General features: G+C 39.8%; 1 protein-coding gene across 1 annotated transcript in view; it reads left to right on the top strand.

The window, feature by feature from the left end:
• The first annotated feature begins 380 nt into the window (after positions 1 to 380).
• Positions 381 to 18,743, top strand: part of MAP4K5 (mitogen-activated protein kinase kinase kinase kinase 5) — a 91,900-nt gene continuing 73,537 nt past the window's right edge. Inside the window, exons 1-2 of the mRNA XM_083349981.1 lie at positions 381 to 606; positions 5,566 to 5,833. Of these exons, the coding sequence (XP_083206107.1) occupies positions 5,726 to 5,833 (108 nt within the window). The 5' untranslated portion in view covers positions 381 to 606; positions 5,566 to 5,725. The remainder of the gene's footprint in view (positions 607 to 5,565; positions 5,834 to 18,743) is intronic.

Below are 18,743 nucleotides of genomic sequence, written 5' to 3'. Positions count from 1 at the left end.
GGTTGTCGAGGCTGAGAATAAACATGGATTAATCCTGGGCGAGGATCCTCTGCGAGGACATCCATTCATTCATCCAGACCTCAAGCAGCCCGGAGGAAATTTCGTCAGAGAGCCGGTGAGTCAACGCGGAGTGTTTCTTCCGAAGGGAAAAGGCGGGCGGGCGGGCTGGAACCGAGGGCTCGGAGGCTGGGACGATCGTTTGCGTCGCTGCCTCGAAAACAGACCCATTTGGAAGATCCACGCCGGGGCGCTGTCGCTCTGCTTAGCCGGGGCCCGGCCCTACTGTGTCGCCGCCGCCGCCGCCGCTTAGAGGCGGGACTGAGAGGGCGGGATTCCCGGAGAGGAGGTGGCCACGGCGGCGGCTCATCTGTCTGGTGTGGCCTGGCCCGGCCCGGCGCGGGTTCGAGCGGCGCGCTAGGAAGCGGGTGAGGCCGAGCAGCTCTGCCCGAGCCGACCAGGCCGTACTTGGCGCGGCGGGCCGACCGCAGAACAATTCAGCGGGCCCGCGCTGATCTCCGCCTGGCCGAGCGAGGTGGGACAAAGCGGGCCTCCTCCTTCAACTCGGCGACTCCGACCGAGGGAGCTGCCCGACTCGGCTTGGAAGAGGTGAGACGCCGCGCGGGATCGGGGCCTGCAAGAGGTTGCGGGGAGGGTAAGCGGAGCCTCCCGGATCACTTCGACCGCGGCTGGAGAAGAGAGGCGTCCCGGCCGCCTTCCCCCCCCCCCCCCCATCCCTCGAGTAAGAGAGGCCTCCCAGCGTGGACCTTTGTGTAGAGAAGCCAGGGAAATTGAATGCGTGGGTCTTGGGGAAGCCGAAGGCTGCAGGATCGGAGGATAGGGAGGGAAGTAGACTGCGAAGCAAGAGAAGTATCTCCCAAGTCCCCTGTGCAGAGACTGAACAGAGTCAATCTCTCTACTGCGTAGGATGCTGGCTGTACTTGCACAAGGCAAACCATGGTTAAGTGAGCCGCGGTTTATCCAACTTTGCAGAGCGGTTCAGTAAGGTAACTATATTGGCTGACTAGGTTGCTGCAATACACAGGAACAGACCTGGGATAAATGCACACCTCTTTCTCAGACTTGTTCATGACCAAAAGATGTACTTCTGCTTTGTGGCAAGGGCTGAAGGAAGCATCCGATCAGGCTTGAGCCATTTCAGTTGTCAGCTTGGCTTGGTGGTGAGAAAAGCTCCCTTGCTCCAAGGGAAATGGTGGAGGAGATCAGTGGCTTCCTTTGGCACACATTACTAATTTTAGAGAATGAAAAATAGCCAGAAGTTCATCAGCTTCTGACATGGGGTCTTTCCTCAGTTGAAGTGCTCTTTCCACATCTTGGATGCTCCAGGATCCAAGAAATATATGCTGTGTATGAAATTTGCTATCCTCAATTCCAGTCCTTATATTGCTTCTATTTGCTGTTATCTGACCTCTCTCCAAGACAATGTGTGGCAAAGCTTGACAGATTTTATAGCTTTACTTAGGCAGTATTGGGATTGGGGAGATAGGATAGGGATACTGTTTTAAACTAGTGTAGAGAAGGATCACTTAAGGCTGTTGCACTTATGAGCTGGGAAGGATATGAAGGCAATATCATAGGAATGGTGCATAAAAAAATTGTTGCCAGGTTTGTACATTAATAAGATCCTCATACTGGTTCTGATGCTGCTATATTATTTAGTCATTCACGACATCACTAGTTTTAAGCTTGCTTTGAAAAGATCTAACTCCTTTTATGCAAATTTCCTGAGTCAAAAGGCTGCTGCTTGCACTTTTATCTTTGGCCTCCCTTTCACATAATTAATAAAATGCAGTAACATTTTAAGGAGATTCATGCTAAATCAATTAATTCTGTAAGGACAGAAAAGTATTTGTTGCAGACTTGATAACAGAGGCTGGATAGCAGATCCTGTTATAAACAAACTGATACTGGACATCCGTGCTGTTCCATGAAAAGCTGGATGCTGCAGTATACATATATAAATGCGCTAAGCAAACAAGGTTGCTTACATTAGCTTATTGTGCCCAATTCAGCTCCAGATACTGTGCAACTTTTATTTGATAGATTCATGAACTGCAATTTCACTTACCTCAGCAGTATGGCAAATACTTAACCGAGAAGAAAGGACTAAAATTTAATGGTGCATATTATGGGGATGGCTTTTAGGAGATTGTTTGGTGCATTGTCATCTTGCCAATTCTTTTGTTTCTGGAAACTGTTAGCTGTTGGACTCTGTGGGTATTGGGCTTAGACATCTGACTTTGTAAGCTTTCCTTCTGTTTGTATGTTGAAGTTATCAATAGGTTGACTCTTTTCCTTTGCATACTTCCTCCTTATATTCAGGTCCCCTGACAGAATCAAAGATACTTATGCCCCAGATATCCAAGTAGGATTATAACTTAAGTTTGCATGTCACAATTGAAATCCTTCCCAGCTGAAGAATAGTTTTTGAAACCTCATGTTTAGTATTGCTTGAATAGATAGTCATTTAAGTATGTGATTTAAATGTAGAATTGGTAATGATAATATCCAGTTCTACAAAAAATTTAAGTGGAAAATATCTACAGAGAGTTGGTGAGAAAAAACAGCCTTGGGGTATTTACAAAGGAGAAACAGTAGTATTGTTGCTTTTGAGGAGTGTAATATGGATGGGGTGTGTGTGGGCTTTCCTTAAAGTTTTGTACGCAGCTGTTACTGTTTTTATCTAGAATGCGTAGATTGGAATATCAGTTTCCACCTTTCCATTTGGGTTGTGGGCAGGTATCAGTAATGGAGATAACATCCATTGGGCTGAAGACTTTGCATCTTTTGGAAATATTCTTAGAATCAGAATAGAGCTGGAAGGGATCTTGGAAGTCTTCTAGTCCAGCTCCCTGCTCAAGCAGGAGATCCTATACCATGTCAGGCAAGTGGCTTTCCAATGTTTTCTTAAAAACCTCCAGTGATGAAGCATTCACAACGTCTGAAGGCAAGCAGTTCCATTGGTTATTTGTCCTCACTGTTGGAAAGCTTCTCCTTAATTCCGGGTTGCTTCTCTCCTTGATTATTCTAATACAAAATCCTATAATGCTGTGGCTAGGAAATGTTAAAATCAGTGTGAATGGATACAAGAAATAGATTGCTCTAAAACAGTGCCCCCCCAACTTTTGGGCACCAGGGACCAGTTCTGTGGACTGGAGGGGGGTTGTTTTCATGTGCTGCCTGCATCCCATGGATGGCTGTTCACTTGTTTGTGTGGTCCGGTTTCTGGCATGCTACGGCCTGGTGCTGGTCCATGGACTAGGGGTTGGGGACCTCTGCTCTAAAACACTATGGAAGCCCCTAGCCTTATAGTTAAATTTTACTTCTATATTAGGGGGAAATGCCAGCCAAGTACCTGCCTTCTCTTTCTCTGAGCTACACATGGTAGATTATCATGTGTAGTTGGTTGGGGATATCATTTGATATACAGCGATTAAGAGTTAAGATGTATTCCCCCCCACACAGACAAAAACTTTTTTCTTTTCTCGGAACTGTTAAAAATACCATAATATTGTGCCTAAGTCACAAATTACAAAGGATCCTGTTTTAACTTTAATAAAGTGCAAAATTTAGATTATGTGGTGCAGACATTGATGATCTTTATGGCCCATATTTTTTCCTTTGGAGCCACAAAAAATAGAGGGGAATTATGGGGTTCCATTATTAGCTTTTTTCCTATGCTATTAATATAGAGATTGAGAGATAAATTTGTAAGAGAGGATCACCAGGAATTCATATCATGTGTTCTCCTTGGGCAATTTAATACTATATTTCTCCCTTACAAATGCTGACGCTCTGAAGCTTATATTTTCCTCTGAATCATTAATAATAATAATAATAATAATAATAATAATAATAATAATAATAATAATAATAATAAATCTTTATTGTCAAAGTACAACATGTGTACATTGAGATTAGCTGAGCTTCTCCCCGTGCTCCCTCCCCCCAACACACAGTGACAACAAACCCACCATCCTACCACACCATGTGAACCAACTACACCACATAAAGAACCACATATTTCCCGATTCATATTTGAGTGGCATATACAATTGTTCACCTATTTAAATGATACTAAAAATAAGATTTCAAAAATGTATCCGTTGCTGCATTCTGATGAGAATAGCATGTTAGGGCTCCAGAATGGCACTGGCACAGCTGGGACCAATATTGCTGATGGGTTTTGGAAAGAGAAATCAGCAAGCCAGGATTATATTCCTCTTCCTTTTACCACCAGTTGTCCCTGCACAGATCCCTTCTGTCTGTGCCCTGTCTCTTCTCTTGGCAAATGTTGGGATGGAAACATTTATTTGGAAAAGTAATAGCCAATTTATTTTATTTTTATTTATTTATTTAAAAATTACTATAGCTGCCCATCTTATACCAAATTCTGGGCAGCTCCTGATCAAGAATTAAAACAACATCAATAGTAAAATAAATAACCATATTAAAACTATAAAAACCATAAACATTCAAAAAAAAACCCAACCCCCAAACTGGCCACCAAGTTAAGCTTCCAACATGCAGTTGCCTCATCCTGTACCAGCGCTTGGGGGGGGGGAGCCAAGTTTTTAGTGCCTTTTGGAAGCCTAGGAAGATAGAGACCTGCCAAACTTGCTTATTACTGTGAGATGACTAAGAATAAAACGGGAGTTCAACAAACTCAACTTATTTTAGCTTTGCTCTCGGTATCAATCCTGATGCATACAATTTAAGACAATAATGCCAGAATTAATAAGAGTTTGAAAGGTAAATATTAACATTCAGCTGATAAAGCTGGATTGCTGAGATTGTTCTTTCTGACCTGATGGAAGTGCAGCTATGCTATGATGAACATAGAACATATAATCATTGGGCTGGAAGGGTCCTTAGAGGTCTTCTAGTCCAACCTCCTGCTCAAAGCAGGAAACCTTATACCATCCTGGTAAATGGTTGTCCAGTCTATTTTTGAAAACCTCCAATGATGGAGCCTCCACAACTCCAGAAGGCTAGCTATTCTATTGTTTAATTGTTCTCACTGTCAGAAAATTTCTTATTTGTAGGTTTGATTCTCCATAGGCACCATTAGGGCGGGAGGCTTGAAAATAGGCTATTTCCCAGCTTAGACCTGTCGAACTGAGTAGGCACTGGACAACAGCATCATCTCCATTTCAAGGCCATTGAGCCAGGGCTGTCTGAAGACATTTCTGCAGTCATGTGGCCAGCATGATTCACAGGAAGCTGTTACTATCCCACCAAAGTGGTACCTATTTATCTGCTCGCATTTGCATGCTTTCAAACCGCTAGGTTGGCAGGAGCTGGGGCGAGGGCGGGAGCTCAACCCTGTCACATGCCGTTCGGATCTCAAATCTGGGCTGCTGGCTTTCCAGCTGTCAAGCTCAGCATCTTAATTGCTGAGGCACCATGCCGCCTTCGGTTCGTTAACCAGAAGAAGAATTCCATTTGGTTTTCCTTCTTTTGGTCCCAAAGTGCCTTAAGCTATCTGCTTTTGTTTAAAATAAAAACCTCATCCAATTTCCTTTTTTTCTCTCTCTTAAATATTAGGCCCAACAAAGAGCGGACCAAAGCCATGTGTTCCTGCCAGCAGAAAATTCCACTAGGATTTTAAGGACACCATTTACCTGGTTTCAGTGCTCGAGGCAGAGGCAACTGTGCATCATTCCTGTTCCCCCCTGTGGGGAAGGGGAGAGTGTATTAGCAGATTATGGATCCTCTGACCCGCCCAAGTGGAGACATTATGCGGCGGAATCCACAGCAAGACTATGAGCTCATCCAGAGAGTGGGGAGTGGTACCTATGGAGATGTCTATAAGGTAAGGCCAGCAAATGCTTCTTTGCCAGCTAAGGGAGCAATTTTGAATTCCTACCCCTTCCTTTTCTGAAAATAGCTTGAACTGCTTCATGGAACTTGCATGATGATACACCATTGGTTATTAAATGGATTTGCATGGATTGCATCCAGCCTTAATTAGATCACTGATGTTTAGCATAGTGTAGTGTGTAAACTAGCCATTGTTGTATGGAAGCCAAACTCATCCATGTTCATTTACAACACTTACAGCATCCCTGAACCTGGAAGAATGCACAGAGTATACACTTTTCTCATTAAAAGCCAATTATCTTTCATCATAGCAACATGATTGACTGACTTTATATTTGCGTTCTGTTACTAGCCTCTGTCCTTTGTGAATTCATTTAGACTTTTGATTTGATTATGTATGATACATTGCTTTATATTAAATCCATTTAAAGTATTTAAAAACAATTATTTCATGACCTGAGGGGGAAAGGATTTTTGAAGTGGCCAATTTTGAGTATCATAAAGAAGCAACAGTGGGAGAGAGAAAAAAAATAGGCATTGTGCATGAGACAAATAGTTTCTTTCATTGAGAGTTAGTTATATTGGAGTAGTTCATGCCAGATTTTGCTCCATGCAGATTAGTGGGAAATCCAATTCTGATTTTTCACTTGGTCTAATTATTATCCTCTTTAAGTTGTATTGCAGATACCGTATATTTAGCTGGGCTGGCATAAACAAATATACACTGTGTATTTCATCCAGGAAATCAAAAAATCTTAGATACGTTGTTGTCTGAGCTCCTAGATCCGTGGTGGCGAACCTATGGCACGGGTTCCACAGGTGGCACGCAGAGCCCTCTCTGTGGGCATGCATGCCATCGGCCCAGTCCTAGGCCTTCAGCTGCGTTTTATGAAACCTTTTCGCTTTATGCCTCTGCCGCCGTGTGCAAAAAAAAAAACTTCAATCAATCAATTTCAACTTCTCGCAGGGGAAAAAAACATCTCGCAAAGTTGGAATTGATTGATTGAACTTTTTAGTCCCACCCAGTCTGCTGTTACCACTGCAGCCACACCTACCCAATGGGCCACACCCACCCGGCACCTGACAATACATAAGTGGGTTTTGGGTTGCAGTTTGGGCACTCGGTCTCTAAAAGGTTCGCCCTCACTGTCCTAGATTATCTGTGATATAATGCAGTCTTGTGATATAATTCTAGATATGAATTTAGAGAACTTCAGACAATTTATGATTGGTATTTCAGAAGCAGCAAAAGAAACCCCTCTGAAAGAATATATATACTTTGATTGTGTCCATGTTTATATTAGTACATACCTTCAGAATATTGAATAATACACAAGATTCTTTTAATTGGCAATCTTATTAGTTTGCTTGTATATTACTTCCATTGACATCCAGCTGAGCTGTGAAATTGAATGCAATTTTTGTGTAAAGCTCACAGTAGCTTTCAGTTATAAATTGGAATATCCCACAATACCATATTCTAGTTCCTTTGACATTCCATAGGTTTTTTTTTATTAAATTGTCCTATCAGTCAGTCCTGTAGAAACAGTGAAGTGATTCAACGTTTATAGTTCTGTTTAAATGCCTTTAACTTTAGTTATTCAGTAAATATTCTATTCAGTTCTTTTTGGATTGAATACTTTAGCTACTGTAGAATTCCATGTTCTCAAAAATAAAACTTTTGAATTTTTTTGTCATTAACTCCTGTTTATAATTAATTCATCTTTCAGTTCTGAAAGCATGCAGCAGATTGCCGTATTAAAATTACATAACATTTATTCAAAATCTTTCTAATCTGCTTTTAAAGGCATTTCTCCTCGTATGTGGTTTATAATAAAATTTATTTAAAAATAAAACTTAGTATTAAAAATATTAATCACTAGAAAAATTAAAACTGCCTTCAATATTAAAAATCATAATTCCACTTGGAACTCTGACAGCTTGATTATGTGCCATCAAGTTGGTGTTGATTCTTAATGATCACATAGATAGGCCTTGTTTAGGATATTCTGAGGAGAATTTTAAAGAATAAATGGATTTGCCCTTCAGGGTTTTATTCAAAGCTGATAATGATGGGGTATCCACGGGTAAGGCATTTATCCCCTGGTGAATCCAGGAGGTGATGCATTCTACAAATGTCCTCAGATGAGGAAAAGAAAGAAGGATCTGGCCATAAAAAATAGGTAGATTAATACAAGTGAAACTACCTGTTCCCAGTGGTTTAAAACTTTAAAATTAGGAATCAGCACTTTGAAGTGGGCTTGAAAATATTGGTTTAACATAGTAGTTGTGTTTCTGAACAACTTGCCCTTGCCATTGCTCCATCTTTAAAGGTACCACATTACAGAGCTTAATTTGGATGTCAGTACTCCATAAAATAGGAGAGCATGTTTTAAACATTCTAGAAACAGTAATTGGGGAAATGAGGGGTGTGGCTAGTGAAATGACCATTCAGAACTTCCTCAGTGGAAAAGTGAGCAGGACCTCTGTCTGAATCTTAAAGATGTGGAAGTCATTTCTGAATACATGTTGCACTGTGACTATGCTATTACATTAGCATTGGAAGTGAAAGAACACACAGATATACAATATGTAGTATTATATATGAATGATAATGTGGGAATGAGATTTTGGTGTTTGATGTAACCTGCTTCACAATGGCAAGTAGCTCAGCGTATCATAATCTTTATTTTATTTAGACAAGTGGTGTGTAATTGTGATTTTTATGGCAAACAGCTGTGCCTTTACTATTTCACATTTGCTCTGGACACTTTAAGTTGTCTGATATTTGCTATTATTGTTTTATTAGGATTTATTTATTTATTTGATTTATATTGTGCAAATATATACCATGTAGTCAGAATTGCAAATAATAAGTGCCAAATAAGTACCATATGCTGATTTTTTTTAACAAAAGGAAAATCTTCCCTATTAATTAATTCAACCATTCAACAAGAGTTATCAATTGCAAATCATATTCTATTTGTCTCAAATGAATTGAAGTTAATTGCTTTTTTAAATTTTGCAACTAAAGATTCCTGTCTCTTATTATTCTAAGTCTGAGTTGTCATAGAGGTGGTTTGAGTTTAAATCAGCGTTCCTATAATTTATATGTGTAAAGAAGGGGTTTTTAAAATATGGTTTTCATCCAAATAATGTTCAGCATGTAATCCCATCTTATGCCTCTGGTGAATTTTAGCATAATAAATGCAATACTCAAAGAAACACAGAGACTTCGTATTATCTGTAGTCCTGAGCCTCTTCAAGTGGGTGAGGGTTTATATTGTTGTTAGTTGCGAAGTCATGTCCAACCCATCCCGACCCCATGGACAACATTCCTCTAGGCCTTCCTGTCCTCTGCCATCTTCTGGAATCCATTTAAGCTCAGGGTTTATATGTTTGTCCCTAAAAGGAACATAGCATTTTTATGGCCTGATTAAAAAGTATATTAGCCCTAAATTAATAATTTTCTTTAGGAAGCAGAATCAGATAAGGACAGGATGTACATTATCCCTAAATTAATTTTCAGGAAGCAAAATCAGATAAAGACAGATGTAGAATTTGTGACATATTTGAATGTTCATAAGCAAGTATTTGCTGCTTCTAACTATTTGTGTGGGTTCTAGATATTAATCCTGTGCAATTGTATTAATATTGTAAAGACTACATGCAGTTCATAATACAAATGAAAAGCGCTGCCTTAGACTGAGTCAAGATACTGAGGCCCTTGGTTGGGTTCTCATGTACATTGCAAAACAATCCAGGAAGTCTTTTGAAGAGTGGAATTTAAAAAGGCTAAAATAAACAAAAGCAGATAAGGCTGTCTGTTTTTTTTGTTGCTGCCTTCAGCTAATGAGAATGGAGTGATAGCTGAAGGCCATGAAGGCCTTTGCTTGAATCTCCTCTTTGCTCCGAATTCATCTGGTGGCCTTGAAGCCAGTTGCTGCTGATGTGCTGCAGTGTTTCTCTTGCTGTATCTGCAATATGGATACAAGGTAATCCTTGCTTAGTGAAGATATTTGGAACCAACATATTCCATGGCTAAGTGATAATTGCAAAGCACGTGACCATGCTGATTTTTCATGGCAGTTGTGGCAATTGCTGTTGTTAACTTTGAATCCTGTGTGATTTCACATGATTGCTGACCTCCTGCTGGCTTCCCAATTGCCTTTGCAAAAGCTGGCAATGAAGGTTGCAAATAGTGGTCACATGACCGCAGGATACTGCAATCATTGTAATTGTCAGCTGGTTGCCAAGCACCCAAATTGTGATCATATGAGCATGGGGATGCTATGACAGCTGCACTACACAGTTTGGTCATCAGCTCATTATTCAGTACCATCATAATTTTGGACGATTGTTAAACCAGTGGTCATTGAATGAGGACTATCTGTAATAGCTGTGATCTGCTTTATAATGCTAATATAAGCTTGCCTGAAAATACTCAAAATGTCACCATAATGTACAGTACAGAGTATATATTTATCTGATAGATCTGTTAATCAAAGACCTTACATCATATGTAGATATTATTTGAGGAGTGGTGAGGTTATAGGCTAAAGAGATCAGAATTCCTTCTTCCTCCACGCAGAAATCATAATAGTCTATTCATGCACAGTGTTTCTAAAGAATCAGGCTGAAGTTTTGGAAGTTAACATAAATTGGTTTGTCCTGCTGTCTCCTTGCATGAAGATTTGAAAGGAACTACAGTCTCTCTTAATGAGAAAGTCTTCCAGATGCTTTTTATGAATAGATTTAACCACATGCATATTTTGGAGAAGTTGTCCCAACATTCTTTTTAATCCACTGAGTATTGAACTGGAAAGAATGAAAGGTGACCTGGGTCTAATTTAGAAATTGGCTCCTATTCAAGCGCTGCAGAGGAAAAAAAGGAGAAACATTTTCATTTTTAGTTGTCTAAAACTTGCACATCAATCAAACCTATCAAGATGTCAGTGGTGTTGCCTGTGAGGTTTTGTGAGAGCTCATGCAGGAATGTAGAGATTTTGCAATATTTCTGCTCTATTAATTTATTGTATTCATGTTTTTTAAAATGGAGGTTGAGCAATTCAGAGCACCCAGCCTGTTGAGGCAAAGGGTAAAATTGTGAAGGGAAATGTCACCTAATTCTCTGGTCTTCTTGTGTGACTTAGAAGTAGAGTCTCTTCTGAACCTCTCTCTCAACGTGGAAATGTGGAATAGAGTCTCAGAAAGGGCAAGGTTGTCCTGTTCCCCTTCCCATCTTGGTACTTTTACTTCTCACATGAATGCGCTAAATGTCTTTCTAAAGTCTGTGTTAATATCCTATATCTGCTTTCATTTCTGGCCATGTTCCTGGGATATCCCCAGAACAGGAGGAAAAGGCAGAGAGTCACTGAAGCAGTTGCAGAGTTGAGGGGAAGAAGGAATGTGGTGGGTGAGGAGAGCAAGTGGGCAGTTGCTGTTATATGCAACATTCCACTTCTAGCATTTTCGATTTTCTGGTATCACTTTTTTTATACTGCAGATGTGGTGATCCTCGCTGTATTAGAAGGATAGAATTATCTAGTACAAAGTAAAACTTTTTTTTTCTTCCATTGAATTGGGTCTGATTCTTGGAGACTGTACGAATCCTTGAGTTTTCTTGTTAAGGTTTTTTTCAGAAGTGGTTTGCCATTGCTGCTTTCTGAGGGCTGAGAGAGAGCGACTGGCCCAAGGTTACCCAGCTGGTTTTGTACCCAAGGCAGGACTAGAATTCACAGTCTCCCAGTTCTAATCTGAGGTCTTAACTAAAGTAAAACTGCATACCTTTTTTTCATTATTTAGTATTCAAAGAGGAAAGAATAATTTCCCCAAGAAATGGTGAAACAGACAGTATAAACTAGGCTTCCTTCTGCCTGCTGCCCTTTCTCTGCTATTAGTGAGATGGTCTAGAAAAATGTTATATGTTCCGTCTTGATTATTTCCTGTTCATAGGAGGATCAAATGACAAGTAAAGTAATTCCCTCAAGGGAATCTCTTTCAAATAAATGTCACTATTTCAAAAATACTAAATTCTGCTTTTACTTCCATTTTAAAGATGCTGGACTGAATTTCATAGTAAATGGCACTTATGTTGCTTCTGAGCTGAGAAAAATATGTTTGATGTCCCATCCAAACTGATTCTGAGTAACACAGGTAATCCTTGACTTAGGACCACAGTTGGAACCAGAGTAACCATTACTAAGCAAGGCAGTTGAACTGCGCCTGATTTTATAACCTATTTATTTATTTATTTATTTATTTATTTATTTATTTATTTATATTTATATTTATATACCGCCCTTTCCCGAAGGACTCAGGGCGGTTTACAGGGCATTTAAAAACAGTCAATACAAACGTTAAAACAAATTAAAAGAGATTAAATAGAACCCTGAGAAAATTAAAACCCAGTTAAAATTAAAATTAAAAATATTCTCAGCCTGGGCCAGAGAGCTCGAAGAGCCAGGTCTTCAGGTCCCGGCGGAATGAACGGAGGTTGGGAGCAGTCCTAAGCTCCACGGGCAGCTGGTTCCACAGGGCAGGCGCACCCACTGAGAAGGCCCTATCCCTGGGTGTTACCCGCCGGCAGTCTTTAACCGGCGGCACCCTGAGGAGACCCTCCCTGTGGGAGCGCACTGGACGAAGGGAACTTGATGCTGGCAGCAGGTGTTCCCTCAAATATCCCGGACCCTCGCCATTTAGGGCTTTATAGGTCATCACCAGCATCTTGAATTTTGCCTCAGTTAAGCAAATTACTTCAGTTAATAAGTGAGTCACGTGGTCATTAAGCAAATCTGGCTTCCCCCATTGACTTTGCTTGTCAGAAGCCAGTTGGAAAGGTCAGAAATGGGCAATCACACGACCCCAGGATGCTGCAACTCATAAAAATATGCCAGTTGCCTAGCACCTGAGTTTTGATCACATGTCCCTGGGAATGCTCTGACAATCATAAGTGCAAGAACCGATTGCCACTATTTTGAGTGCCATTGTAAATTTGAACAATTGCTAAACAAATGGTTGTAAGTTGAGGAATTCAATTAACATCAAGTAATTTTTTTTCCAGAAAATTATTACATAAAGGCAAAAAAGCTGTGCTTTATCAAAGCAAAGATCTACATACAATAATTTACCATTCTGTTACCACCCTAATGAGCCATGAATACATGAATACAATTCCACTCATGTACTGTAGCAACTATATGTACTGAGGCAACCTGTTGTCACAATTAATAGTCATTGATAGCCTTTGTGGATTTTTCTGAATTGTTTTTGTCATTAATCTGTCACCAGTTATCTATAATTAGCACTTCCACAGGTCACTATTTTCATTTTCTAGATGCTGAGTAGTTTGAAATGCATCCCTGATGCAATTACTTCTGCTTTACTACTGGGAGCAAGAATCAGTGCTCCCTTACCATAAATCCACACAAAAAAGAAACTGGCAAAATAATTGTCACTTTCATCTCTGTCCTTTTGGTTGGGTTATGGAGAAAGAACTACAAATCCATCCAGCTGCTTTTCCCTGAGAGAACTTGAAGTTTAGATGCTGCTGGGAATAATGGAAGAAAAGTTCCCTTCAGTGGGGAACCAGAGCCGCAGAGCTTTAACAGTACTCTTCTCCCCCTGACATAAAAAAACCCTCACTAGCTTTGTAGCAGTTTCAGTTATACTGTATACTGAGCCAGAATAATTCAGTCTTTGTTACCACTAGAAACACAAAGCTCCAGAGTTTTTTTCAGACTAGTGTAGAATCCTCACGTGGAAGAGACATCCATAGGACGATTCCTAGGGAACGTCTCGTGTGCCTGACGAAGATACCTGAACTGTGCATTACTTACTTGTTGATGTTTTTATTACATCCTGACTCTTTTTTTTTCACTTTGGTTGGCTGTTTCCAGCACTGTGGTATCCTCTTTGAGCTGGCCAAAGCTCTAAATAGTTCTCCAACTGCAATTGCAGTATGTGTAAGTGTGTCTGTGTTGTTGTTAGCTGCGAAGTTGTGTCTGACCCACCGCGACCCTATGGACAACGTTTCTCCAGGCCCTCCTGTCCTCTACCATCTTCTGGAGTCCATTTAAGCTCACGCCTACTGCTTCAGTGACTCCATCCAGCCACCTCATTCTCTGTCGTTCCCTTCTTCTATTGCCCTCAATCTTTCCCAGCATTAGGCTCTTCTCCAGTGAGTCCTTCCTTCTCATTAGGTGGCCAAAGTATTTGAGTTTCAGCTTCAGGATCTGGCCTTCTAAAGAGCAGTCAGGGTTGATCTTCTCTAGGACTGACCGGTTTGATCGCCTTGCAGTCCAAGGGACTTGCAGGAGTCTTCTCCAGCACCACAGTTCAAAGGCCTCAATTCTTTGGTGCTCAGCCATTTTTATGGTCCAACTTTCACTGCCATACATTGCAACTGGGAAGACCATAGCCTTGACTATACGTACTTTTGTTGACAGGGTGATGTCTCTGCTTTTTAGTGTGCTGTCTAGATTTGTCATGGCTTTCCTCCCGAGGAGCAAGCGTCTTTTAATTTCTTGGCTGCAGTCCCCATCTGCAGTGATCTTGGAGCCCAGGAAAATAAAATCTGTTACTACTTTCATTTCTTCCCCTTCTGTGTCTGTATGTATACACAAATATGTGTGTGGGGGATATAAATAAATATAAAATATTTTGATAATCAACTTTTCCCATTTTCTAATCATCTCCATGGCAGAATTTCTGTTTTTTGAAGTTTTTCAAAGAAGGGGTTCACACATCAATTAAATTATCCATCCTAACTCCAGGATGTCTTCTTGCCTGTTCGTCGTCAGTTCAGAGCTCATCAGTTTTTATATGAAATTAGGACATTTTGCCGTAGTGTATATCACTTTAATGAACTTGAATAGCATTGCTGTTTTAATATCCAGCTCTTCTTTTAAAAAGTTTAAAATGTCTAGCTATGGGATAAATTGTCAGTAGATTTTTTTTTTACTTGGTTTATATATTGAGATGCATTAGGCACCTTTTGTGCGCCCAGGATAATAGGGTATGGGATGTGCAGGTGCATACTTCTGGAGAGTTCGATTTTGGTAATAGTTTTGTTTTGAATATTTTTAGCTCTTCTTAGAACATAGTGACCAAATTTTGTTCAATGTAAAATGGGAGATCTTCATTCAGTATGGAAATTTAGTACTTCATCATTTGTCTATATATTCTGCCTTGGGAAAGAATCAACGTGGAGTTGATCAGTTACCCTTGACTTGCTAGATGTCATGACTTTCTCAGAAACTCAATTAGTCATCTATATAATAAACAGATGCCGAAAGATTGAATGTGTTGTCCATTGCACAATATTCCTGCTGTTTTGCAAGCTAATAATAATAAAGCTGTCATCTTTTTTCCTCATAGCTTGTTGTGTTTTGTGGGTTGGAAACAGGATTGATTTAGTCTTAGTCTTGTGATCATGGAACTGGCCAACAAGTTTTATATGTGCTTCACCACACCCCCCCTCCCCTTTCACTTTTCATCTCTGCCCCAGGCATTTTCCTACCTGGGCATGGCTAGAGAAAACTGACCTCTATCTAGATAAAATTGTTATGATGTACTAAGTTAATGTCTAGTTCTAGATCTTAGGATTTTACAGAGAAAGAAACCTTAATTCCTTATAACATTTTTCATGCTACAGGATAGTGGTTTAAGTAAAGAGATACATGGGTTTGTATGCATTGTAATACTACCCATGTGTGCGTTGAACTTAAGTGGTATCATATTCATAAGCAAATAGGAAGGTTGCTTGTTGCAATAGCCAGGATACTGCTATGGAAACAACCACATTTATCACATATAACACAAACCACTTTAGGTTTCTGCTATGAAGAACTGATTCACTTCGTTTTCATGTTGCACTAAGCTGTGGTTTGCTTATCCACATTTTGTTAAATGAATCACTGTTGGCTAGGTTCATCCATTGCTAAGAAATATACTAAGTTTCATAAATGACAATGGGTTCACACAGCACACTGTGATTTAATGTTTTTTGTTTGACTTTGGGGTAGCATATTAGATGAATTGAATAGATTTTGGAGTAGCCTTTTAAAGCTAGCATGTGTGTTAATGAACATACTTGTAGGAGGAATATATGGTGTATCCTTTTCTGCTTTAAAAAGTCATCCCATAGCAATCATAGCATAAGTTCAAAAGGATTGGGAAAAGATTCTTATTCAAGATAAACATAGCATTAGTCTGTGATGTTTGGGACAGCAAATGAAAAGTCTAAATTGAATTGCACTTTACTGAAGATGTATGTATGTGTAGGTTGCATCCTCTTAAGTATATAGATGGGGATGCAACAGCATTGTACTGTACAAACAAAGTCTTAAATCTGTTTTCTACCTGTGAGAGTGAAAAAGCTAATTCAGTCAAGCACTGTGAATTTTGTATCACTTTGGTTATAGCACATTTAAATGGTTTTTAGTATATTTGGTATACCCACATATGTGTAGTTGGCTATGTCCAGTAATTTTTCTATGCATTAATGGACTACAGATAAGGGGTGTACAATTATATATGTAGCTTAGGGTCCCTAGTCAGATGTAGGTCTTAGTGAATTCTTATGTAAAAAGAAGCTGATACAACTTTTGCGTGGTACAAACATATCATTCTGCAAATTTGAATACATATTCAGTGTTTCTTCAAGTCAGGAAATTTCGAAATAAAAAAAATTGAATATGTCCAATTCAGAAATTTTGATATTCTTTCAGTCAGTGACTTGCAAATACCTCTTTTAGCAGATATACCAGTGTCCAAATATTTCATACTGTATGCCCAACTAAGAGTCATATGTCCTGGAAAACATTTTAATTGAGGAGGGAAGGATAGATTTTTTTAAAGCTGCTCATAAGTAGGTGTTTTCATTCCTATAACCCCAAAACTGGTGGCAGCAGCCAGATAACCTTAGAACTTTTTTTTTTAAAAAAACTAAGCAATAGTGGATCTAATTGTATTTGGATAAAAATCACTAGTAAATCTCAAGATTCTAGGTTAGTTTGTAAAATCAGAAAAACAACCCAGAAGAAGGAAATACCAAGAAAATTATTTGTCCATGTAGTCATCAGAAGTCAAGCTTATGCACTTATTTTTTCCCCTCTAGGTTTTAATGGTTTTTTTTTCTCAAAGGAATTACAGGGAACAGTAACCATGTTAATCAGAGCTATTTGGATTGGAGTGTTGTTAGATTGCATTAGATGTTCTTCCAAAGCTTGGTGGGAGGAAAACAAGCAAATGTTTGTAAGTTATTCTACCACCCCCATTTTAGAAATATAAATTCCAGCTGTTAAAATCAAAACAGTTTTAGTTCTGTGTAGGCTAAATTTTGATAATTGGCTATTCATCTAAGGAAAAAAGATATGATTGTGTTTAATATTATATACCCATTTAGTTCAGTTTTTTTTATTTTACAGTAAATGACTTATTCAGACCATTTCTTTATCTATTATATTTAGTAAGGTCTCTAAGGAAAATTTGTTCTGACTTAGGATAAATTTTACTTGTGATATCTAGATTTTCTTTATGCTTTTTGCCTACATGGGGCTGCCCTTGAGAGCCACTCGGAAGCTTCAACTGGTGCAGAGTGCAGCTGCACGAACACTTTTGGGGGCCTCCCGTTACTCCCATATCACACCTCTCCTCCGTGAGCTGCACTGGCTTCCGGTTGCCTTCCGAGTGAAATTCAAGGTGCTAATGATGACATACAAAGCCCTACATGGCATGGGTCCGGATTACCTACGGGAGCACCTTCTGCCAACGTCAACACCCGTCCTGTGCGCTCCCACAGAGAAGGCCTCCTCAGGGTGCCACCGGTCAGAGAATGCTGGCTGGTGGCCCCCAGGGGGAGGACATTCTCAGTGGGTGCGCCAACCCTCTGGAACTGCTTGCCTACCGAAATCCGGATGGCCCCCGACCTCCGCACCTTCTGGCGCGACTTAAAAACTTACTTGTTCCAGCAGTCCGGCCTGGCCTGATAGCTCTTGGGGTTTCATTTGTTTTTACTACTGTTTAATTGTATTCCTACCTTACTCTGTACACTGCCCCGAGTCCCTCGGGAGAAGGGCGGTATATAAAAACAAATAAATAAATAAATAAATAAATATTAACAGGGCCATCTTAATTTTCTCGCTTACGGTACTCTTTAGAATCTTCAGACCTAGCTAGTAGATTTTATTTTATTAATTTTTCTTATTTTTATTTTTATGCTGTCTTTCAGTCCAGAGGCCCAAAGCAATGCACATAGTGCTCCCTTCTCCTTATTTTACCATACAGCTACCATTTGATGAGGTAGACTTGGCTAAAATAGGACAGTTTAATAGGGTTGTGTTTAGTGACAAAGCATATGCTCTGCCTGCTGAAGATCTAAAGTTGTATTCCAGTGTCAGAGTGCATTCAAGTGAATAGAGTTGAATATCTTTCTTTCCCCCTTATTTGGCTTATGTTAAGGGAGTTAAGAATCTGGCTAGAATCTAGATGATTTGGGGCCAGTCACTTTCTTTTAGCTCAGCCTTACCTCACAGGTGAAAATAGAAGTAAGAGCATCAGTACACTGCCTTGAATTGCACAAAGGCCTAGAGACCTCTGCCAAGGATGATTGACGCCTTTTCTTCCTTTTCTTTGTTCCTATCCAGGTTTTTTTCGCTGACATCATTGTTCTTTTGTTTTGTATTGCTTTTGTGCATTTTGTATTGTTCCATGTTTAAAATGTTTTTAGCAACTTGTAAACTGCCCAGAGTCATTGGGAGTTATGCAGCATATACATTTAATTGATGATGATGATAGGGATTAAACTGAATAAAATAATAATTTTTTAAAAAAGTCACGTGCAGCTCTCAGGCCAACAGATGATAGCTTTTGCTCTCCCAAAACTACAGATAGTCCTCAAC

This window comes from Vipera ursinii (genome assembly GCF_947247035.1).
Source record: "Vipera ursinii genome assembly, chromosome: 1".
NCBI lineage: Eukaryota > Metazoa > Chordata > Lepidosauria > Squamata > Viperidae > Vipera > Vipera ursinii.
Note: the sequence above shows the minus strand (reverse complement) of the source record. Positions and strands in the feature narration are given on the sequence as shown.